This window comes from Gymnoscopelus braueri, assembly GCF_963280865.1.
Source record: "Gymnoscopelus braueri genome assembly, chromosome: 11".
Lineage (NCBI taxonomy): Eukaryota > Metazoa > Chordata > Actinopteri > Myctophiformes > Myctophidae > Gymnoscopelus > Gymnoscopelus braueri.
In genome coordinates this window covers 12,006,184-12,016,183 of record NC_137613.1, presented here as the reverse complement: position 1 = coordinate 12,016,183, position 10,000 = coordinate 12,006,184, and the positions used below count along the sequence as shown (strand labels likewise).

Below are 10,000 nucleotides of genomic sequence, written 5' to 3'. Positions count from 1 at the left end.
CTTATCGTATCGTAGAACTATCTACCTGTATTTTCACTATTCATTTTGGAACATACTCTTACAGAACGTGTTCTGTGTGTGTGCGTGTGTGTGTGTGTGTGTGTGTGTGTGTGTGTGTGTGTGTGTGTGTGTGTGTGTGTGTGTGTGCGCGCGCCTACTGTATAATAATTTAATGCAAAGTACACTAGAATGTGGAAATGACTTAAAATGCACGTCCCTACTACTCAGACACTATATGACAGACCAGACAGTGTGTAGTCCTGAATGCTGTTATGTTCAGCTTCATTTATGCACACTGTGTCTTACACATGCATTAATTCATGCAAGAGTTTTGGTGTGTGTGTGTGTGTGTGTGTGTGTGTGTGTGTGCGCGCGCGCGTGCGTGTGTGCGCGCGCGCGTGCGTGCGTGCGTGCGTGCGTGTAAGATGGGGGGTGCTCAGTCAGCCATGAAGAGACATCCACTGAGAGCCATCAGTGTTTTAGAAATGCATCCCTTGCTCTCTCTCTCTCCTACACACACACACACACACACACACACACACACACACACACACACACACACACACACACAGGTTAGCTACTATACTTATGAGGACATCAACATTTTTGGACGGCATTAAAAATAGCAACAAAAAAAACAAAAAAACAGATCTACAAGTTCACGCCCTTTTTCTGTGAGTGACATCGCCACACAACTAAGTATAAATTTTCAATAGCAAAAGTATTGAAAATTGGAAATACTCCCAGTAAAGTAAAGAAGTACCTAAAAAAGCACTTATTTTCTATCAATTACACACCCCATGAAGCCTTGAATTCATGGATTCTTTTTTTTTGCATTTCACATTCCTAAGCCAATAATTTGATGACCGGCGGAAAGATGCTAATGTATCCGGTAGGAGACACAAAGTGGACTATTTGTGTCTCCTACCGGAAATACACCCTGTCATCAAATTATTGGCTTAGGAATGCGATAAAAACAGAAAATAAATCCATGAATTCAAGGCTTAATGGGGTGTGTAAGTATTAGAAAACTAGACCATACCCGTGGGGGGATGTGCGCACATGATTTGGTAACCCGGGAGCCAGCGAACAACAGACATTTTGGGGAAAGCGAAAAACGGGCTTCGCTGTTCCGTGCACATGGTTAATGGTCAATGGCTGTGTGCAAAATGCAGATCAATTGCTCCAGCCACTGAGGAGAACCGGGCAGAACAGTTTTGGGCTCACCACCCTCACAGAGCTTTGTAGAATTATAGGAGGATAAGTAATTTTTTGGGTGAACTAATCCTTTAACACATTTACCGCCAATCCCGAGATATCTCGGTATATCAAATCCACCCGTTACCCGCCTATCCCGAGATATCTCGGGATCGGCTTTTTATGTGGTTTAATAACGATCGCGGTACCATCCTTGATTTTTTTTCTCTTCCCATGACGCTTTCGACCCATCCTGTGAGAAAATGTCCGACAGCCGTTTCCGGTTCGGTTTTTATCTTGAAAAAACATTTTTTTCCCTGGTTTTGGCTAAACATCACGGTTTTCACACGGTTTAAAAAACGAATGGTAAGCTCCGGTTGTATTTTCTTTTCTTTGATCGACGCACAGTTATCCTCTTTGTGTTTACAAACGATCTGATAGCCGATCGGATGCTAAGCTAATCGATGGCCGGTGGGGAGGGGGCGGAAATCACGTCACAGCCAAACGGATATGACGTTTGCAGCCTGTTTGAGCCGCTGAAATCACAGAAGAAGAACGAAGAAAGAAAAACCTAAACCCTATGAGGGCTCATACGTCCGTCGTGTTTGTTTATAAACACCATCCGATCGCGGATTTTAATCAATATAACATTTTTGTGACTGGTTCAAAGGGTTATAAAACTCAAATGTCTGGCAGTGGGTGAGAACATTATGAATGAACTCTAGCGGTGAAAGTATTAAGTAGAGCACTTGAGTACATGTACTTAGTTACTTTCCACCACTGAAGGTGACACTGTAATTGGGAACAAGAGCCAATTCAGCAGCCAGCCTCCCTCCTGCACCCCCGCTGCCAGGATAGAGAGAGAGACAAGCTTGTGTTTTTTGTTTATTTGCGAGTGGACAAGTATTACCCTGCAGGGTGGATTATTTACACACCGCGCTGTAAAAGTACAGTGGCGAGTACAGTGGAGTCAGTTCAGCCAAAGCTAAGGTATGGCAAGGTTAGGGTTGCCAACTCCCAGAGATTAAAATAAGGGACACCTTATCCTGGGCGCGCGGCGAGGGCGCCTAGGATAAGAAAAAGACATTAATTCAAGGCTTGTGTAATTGATAGAAAATAAGTTATTTTTTTTTGGTGAACTACTCCTTTAACGTCCTATACACAAGAGATATTGCACTGCTAATAATATGCCAATGCAAGCACGCCCATAAAGTTCCACCAATATCGTCTCTGTTGGGGTGGAAACCACATACATGCCAATACTATGTCCAAAGCCGTTACTTTTCAAATTCAAAAACATCAAGTAGTAGCAGATCTACGAGTTCAAAACACGTTTTGAGCTCGCCCGGTCTGCTACTTTTGATGCTTTTGTGTGACGCTGTAGCGTGATCAAATTTACTCGTTTAGTGCCAAAGACGTGTGCAACACGTCAAAACAGTGTTTTCAGTGTTTAACGCTAGATGGCGCTGTTCACCAACCTATGAGTGATCCTATGACTTCCGGGGAAGAGTATACCCGGAAATAACGTGAACAACAACAAACCCAGCCCCGTCCGATCTAATGTTAAAGGATTTCGAAAAATAACATTTTCTCTGCTTTCTTGTTTTTTTCTCTGCTTTTGGCGGGGACAAGCTATATTCAGCAGCCAATAACTAAAGAACGGAGGGTCGCGGTGACATGCTTTTTGCCCCCGATTGAAGCAGAGACACTCCTCCGTTTATTTTGCAACACTCTGTGTGTCGATCGTCCTGGAGAGAAATATTCTGTGGCTCTTGAAGGGTTAGTAAAAATGCTCAAAAACGCTGTGGCACTGGCTGCACACTGCCAGAAAAAAAAACACTCTGGCAGTGAATGAGTTAATTTACGAAAACAAACACAAAAAGTTAGAATATGGAGATAAGAGGTTTCTGCCCTGACAGCAACGATATCCATGTGCCAATCTCTCTCTCTCTCACACACACAAAATATGTATTTATGTCCACATAAACAGAAGTAAAAGAACACCTCGTACAAAGGACATCAACACTGCCAGCGCAGTCAGACAATAGGAAAACAGCCAGTTACAAAGTGCCTAGACGGCAGAACATTGTCTCTCACACACACACACACACACACACACACACACACACACACACACACACACACACACACACACACACACACACACACACACACACACACACACACACACACACACACACACACACACACACACACAGTAGTACTTAAGTACACTTTTGAGGTATTTTTTACTTTACTGGAGTATTTCCAATTTTCTGTACTTTTACTTCTACTCCAAAACATCTCAGAGGCAAATATTGTAATTTTACTCCACTACAATTATTTGAACACTTTACGAGTTACTTTGTAGATTTTGATAATTATTACAAAACATACACTAATCAGCTCTGTATAACCATTTGAAAATAGCAGATCTACAAGCTCACAATGCATCGCGATGCGACACATTGTGAGCTTGTAGATCTGCTATTTTCAAATTTTATACATTTGAAAACTTGTGAAATGGGACATTCTGCATGATGAGTACTTTCTACTTTTGCTACCTTAAGTATATTTTGATACCAATACTTTTACTCAAATAAATTTGGAGTTCCGGACTTTTACTTTATACATTGCAGTATTGATACGTTTACTTTAGTAAAACATTTGAGTACTTTTTCCACCGCCACACACACACACACACACACACACACACACACACACACACACACACACACACACACACACACACACACACACACACACACACACACACACACACACACACACACACACACACAGTGGGGAGAACACACCTTGTTGAAGTCTTCACTAGTGGCCCTCATCTCCTTCCAGGTCTTGTTGAGGAGCTGGATGCAGGTGCAGAAGAACTCTTCAAAGGAGCGGTCGTGGGTGAAGAACATGGGATGGAAGTCGTGGCAGTTCTCGCTGGCTGTGGAAACACAGACATAGATATATACAGTCAACTATACTGTAGGCAGTGGTCGAAAAAGTATTCAAATTTTTTACTTAAGTAAAAGTATCAATACTGCAATGTAGAAATACTCTGTTAGAAGTAAAAGTCCGGAATTCAGTAAAAGTACAAACGTTTTAATACCAAAATGTACTTAAAGTACCAAAAGTAGAAAGTACTCTTTATGCAGAATGTCCCATTTCACAAGTTTCCAAATGTATGAAATGGACCAAAAAAATCGTTTGAAAATAGCAAATCTACAAGCTCACAATGCGTTGCATCGCGACACAGTGTGAGCTTGTAGATCGGCTATTTTCAAATGTTTTGTAATAATAATAAAAAATTTGACTAGTAAATTGTGACTAGTAACTAAAGTTTTCAAATAATTGCAGTGGAGTGCAGTGTGTCTGTGTGTGTGTGTGTGTGTGTGTGTGTGTGTGTGTGTGTGTGTGTGTGTGTGTGTGTGTGTGTGTGTTAAGTCAATCAGTCAGTTCAAATAACTTGGCTATTCTCTCTCAACTGCAGTCACACCTCTTCCAAGGCCTTTGATTTAGTTTGTGTGTGAGAGTGTGTGCGTTTGAGAGAGGAACAGAGAAAACAAATACAACAAAGAAATTACAAATTCAACACACACACACACACACACACACACTCCTACCCTGAATCTTTTTCTAATTGTAAACCTCATCTCTAAAAATCTAAAATGGTCCTCGCAACATATTTCTCATATTCTACTATACTTGTGGGGACTTCTGGTATAGTAGTATTACACAAACACACCGGAATTCAAAATTTACTTGAGTAAAAGTACAAAAATATTGGTATCAAAATGTACTTAAAGTACCAAAAGTAAAAGTACTAAAATGTTTGAAAATAGCCTAGGTATCGAATAGGGCTAAAGTGGTTAATGCATGTTTTATAATGTAATATACTTATATCTGCAAGGTAACTAGTAACTCAAGTTTTCAAATAATTGTAGTGGAGTAAAAGCACAATATTTGCCTCTGAGATTGTACTTGAGTAATTGTACTTAGTTACTTTACACCACTGATACGCACGCATGCGTGAACACGCGCACACACACGCACACGCACACACACGGCTCAACAAGGCGTCACTTCAGAGACATCTCTTCAGTGAGGTCAGCTGATCATCCATCTTTGAAGTTGCCACTGCATGAGAGAGGAGGCCATCTGAGGACTCTGTAATCACTGTTGCCATGTCGGCTTATTATAAGCGACTTTGGGCTTCTTTTTTTCTGTAACGTTGCTTGTAAAAATCGGTTAGTTGCGGGTTGCTTTTTTTTGGGCTTGTTTCTAAAGTGTAGTTGCTCATTTAGGCTTGTTTCCAATTGTTTTAATTATTATTTACACCGGTTCTCGAGTATTTTCATGAACACCTTTTGTGTACACCGGTTCTCGAGTATTTTCATGAACACCTTTTGTGCATTTGTGTTGTTAGAATCTACAAGCGATCTACAAGCTCACACATCGACACGTTGTGAGGAGCGACACATTACTTTACCTGGGTTACATCTTCTGATAGTTGTACTTTAATGTTGACATGACATACTCTTACTATTATTTCTAAGTAAAGACATATACTTTTTCCACCACGGCGGGGGGGGGGGGGGGGGGGAATACAGTGTCTCCGTAGCAGCAAGTCTTGGTGATATTGACCGTGTTGCACCTTTAACAACAACAACCACAAATACAAATATCGCTCGCCGGAAAAGAAAGAATCGTGACCTAGTCGCTGCCGTTTCAATTTCATTTCACACAGCCTTTATTATTAACACATTAACCGCCAAGGCCGTAGTCCTACGGTCCATTAAATCCAATAGTCCGTGAGCCAGGGGGGTTGGTCATTACCATCTGAGGGGATTAATGCTCATAGTGATTTTTGTCAAGGTATGCATGTCTAGAGTTAGAAAATATGTGATAGCCGTGCACCAATGGTAGCTTTATGGGTGCTATCATGCATTTTATGTTATAACACTAGGCGAAAATTACATGGGTCAATATATGAAAACATACTATTAACCCCCCCCAAAAAAATATACAAAAGGTTTTTCAATTGGTTCTGGTACGTCTAGGCATGCTTAAGAACATACAAAAAAATCTAGGAAATTATATTTCTCGTAAAGCCATCATTTTCAAGATGGCGTCCAATATGACTGCCAGGAGCTTAAATGGCTTTATGATACTGTTCAACCTAGAAAGGTGGTTTTGGTGTCTAAAACTAGGTCTTAGGGTTCAAGAAATATGGCTGAATCAGTGAAATTACCATCAGTTAATTTTGTATTGCCAAATCAAAGATGGTGTCCATCCCATGGTGATGTTCCATTGTACTAAATTATGTTAAAAACAACAAAATATTGCAGTTGTGTGAGGGAATCTGTGAACTTCGTGAACGTGATTCATATGGGGACCTGGGGGGGGGGGGGGCATTCATAGGTGTAGAATCTATTTCTAATGTTATATTTTGACTTGCTGGTCAGTCTTTGGCCTATGTGCTAAAGGTCAGGTCAAGGTCTCTCTCGCACCTTATCGTCCAACCAGGTGTCCAAGCAGGCAGCAGATATGGTCACTGGTTGACATGTACAGCAGGCCCTATTCACCTCACAATTGACATGGAGCCGTTTGTTGACACCTTGCAGGTATATAAGCATCTTATATTCTTCAGCTGCATTGCAAAACTGATGCAAGGTTCAGCACTGGAAGTGGAAATGCATGTGGTTGCAGAACATGACAGGCAAGTTCAGTGGTCAGTCCTGAGTGTATCAGCAGCACTCTGAAGTGGTTTCTATCAACTTGGCCAAAGACATTTGAACAGATACAGCAGTAGCCTACCTGGACACTGCACATCTCCATCCTACTGGCTGACAGTGGGTAGACAACTTCTTCCTACACTTCACATCCACCAGTTTGAATGCGCAGGGAGACACATTGACATTAACTTCACCTTTTCTCTCATGAAGCACATGACTGAAGCACTTCTTCCATGCTGGCCATGTGCAGTGTGCTTGATATCTAACCCAGTGCCTGCTGAAGATGCATGTGCTCCATGCCATAGCATAGAGGCTAAGCTAGACCTTGTCTGTCGGCACCATGATGGATTCTGGATCACTGTCTCTGCTGACCAGTCTGGGGAGCAGACTGCCATAACGATCAGGAAAGATGCTGTCATGATGCATGTGAGTGGAGTGGACTGAAGCCTTCCCCAAAATGTGCAAAAACAGAGGGAGAGTTGAAGCACTGGTGTGTCTTGGTCATAAAATATTGGGGTGTAGGATTCCTCACACACAGAAAGATCATCTCTTCAATCCCATCCTTGGCTAATTTGCCCCCATGCTGTTGTGAATAGTAATGTCCTTTACCCACATGAGATGTCATCATGAAGAGTAAGAACATTAAGCAGAAGCCGTTGAGCATGTTGTACACCTTCAGTGCTGACGATAGATACTGCATTTAGTCATGATGAGGCAGACATCACCATGAGTTCCTATATCCCTGATGCAGCCATCTCTGGAAAGGGTGTGATACACATGCTCAGTGATTACACTGATGTTCTTGTCCTGTTGTATGCTGTGTATTGGGGTGTATCAGGTGGACCTACAGTGTAAAGTATAGATGGAGCATTGGGATGGGACAGTCTTATATGTATGACAAAGGCAAGATCAGAGCACACTACACTTTGCTGGCAGGGAACTTCCCAGGCTACCCTGATGTGCTGGGTGAGGTGGGTGCCACAAGTCAATGGCCCTTCCTCCAACACCGACCAACCTGTTGCACCACATGTGGGCTCATTTATTTACAAGTGATGTTGTGGAAAGTGGCAGACCACCAAGCCCCACCTGACAAGTCGTTTGATGTCACAAAATGTTCCTGTCATTGCTAAGGGTGACCCCACCGTCAGAGCTATGTGACATGGTGCAATATCAATTTAGGGCACAGAGAGTGAGAAGTACATCACTGATGTACTGTAACTGCTCTGGTGAAGATGGTTACTGATGATATGTTCAAGCTACAGATGAGGAGTGATGTTAATAAGGAGGATACTTGTAAGGATGAGGTAGAACAGGATGTAGGTTGGAGAATACAGATGTAGTTGCAAAAGATACATATTTGACATTAGATTATATCATTTTACATTCATGTTATTATGAATACCAATTCTTGTGACATGTTAATGACACTTTTCACAAAACAAAATCATGAATAGTGAACCATGAATGTTCATCAAGTTGTTTCCATTTGTTGTTCTCCCAGAGGTCAATTTTAACCTTGACCTGACCTTTGACATGATTGACCTGATATTAAAAAAATAACATCAGGAATGGATTCTACATATGAAAACCCTAAAAAAGAGGTATTAAACAGAGGTATTCTAAGACAAGCGGATTAAAAGTAAAAAATTGCCAGGCGTGTGTTTAGTGGCCATTTTGGATATTTTCTTACCCATTGCACTATATTCTGTTTATTGAATTTCATAATACATTTCCTTAGAATCTATGTATGTAAACATGGTTTTAAATCTATAGGTAATTTACAAAGGAACCCTTTGTGTTCCATCTTTCATTCAAACCAAAGTACATCTTATGTCACATATAGTCACTATGTTGTCACTGCCTGTAATAGAACAATATTCTAGATATGCACATTTTAACAACATTTCTGGACAATATATAGTCTGAGCTTTATCCCAACCATTTTTCAGAGAGAGAGGGTCAATAATAAGAGAGAACCATCAGTTTGAAGTAGAATGCTTCATTCGGATTTTGAAAACTGTGTTTTGGCTTGTGGTTATAAAAGGAGTGATAACACACAGATAGCTACCACCGATGCAAGGCTATCACATTTTTCCTAGCTCTAGGGGTGTATACCTACCCAAAAATCACTATGAGAATTAATCACCCCAGATGGTAATGATGACCCCATTTTTGGGGTCCTGGCTCACGGACTTAACTGTTAAGCGCCGAGACCGTAGCCCTACGGTCCACGGTCTTTTCGCGCTGACATTTTCCAGGTGCACTTTCGGAATTTTTTGATCCATTTCCGGTTCCGGTTTGATGACCGGAAACAGAATTATTTGGGATCCGGTTTTGACGATCACATCCGCTCCCATTCTAAAGCGCACACTGAAACTCAATTCTCTTCCTGTAGTTTTTTCTCCTCGCATATCACTGTTTAACGTAATCCGCTCTAACTACAATCATGGAGATCCGTTTGACATGCGGTTTTCACTGGGAGATACAGTGACATGTCGCGGATGTAAACAGACCGTGTACGGCTCAATCTTAAGGATTTTAACAAGATCTATGGCGACATGAAAAAAACAAAAAAACAACAATAACACGTTGGCACTGGTGAGTACAGAAAAGAAAAAGACAGAAATTACAAAACAAATCCACAAAGAAAAAGAACAAAGAGACTGGAGATAAAAGCACAAGGAGCACTATTAAGAGAGAAATACAATAACAGGTCTAGACCGCCTGGTTCGCAAACTTTGTGTCTTTGTTTTAGTCGACTAAACATCATAAGATTTTAGTCGACTAAATCTACAGTTGATTTAGTCGACTAAAATTGATGGCGTCGTAATGGCTGTTTTTACACTTTGGTTGCATGCTGAAAATAGCCGATCTACAAGCTCACAACGCGTCGCAGGTAGTCGACGAACATTTTTTGTCATAGTTTTGGTCGACGAAATCAACACAGGTCTGGTCCTCAGCCTGCACCCAGGCACATCCTTGATGGGATGGCCGATCTACAAGGTCACGACTTTTTTTTCTGTTCTGGCCCCACAGTGGTGGAATGAACTCCCCACTGA

The 10,000-nt window shown here is 41.4% G+C and overlaps 1 protein-coding gene across 1 annotated transcript in view; it reads right to left on the bottom strand.

Moving 5' to 3' along the window:
• The window catches only part of elmo1 (engulfment and cell motility 1 (ced-12 homolog, C. elegans)), a 242,386-nt gene that overhangs the window by 58,377 nt on the left and 174,009 nt on the right, over window positions 1–10,000 (bottom strand). The window contains exon 18 of the mRNA XM_080443358.1: window positions 4,014–4,150. Coding sequence (XP_080299484.1) covers window positions 4,014–4,150 — 137 coding nt within the window. The remainder of the gene's footprint in view (window positions 1–4,013; window positions 4,151–10,000) is intronic.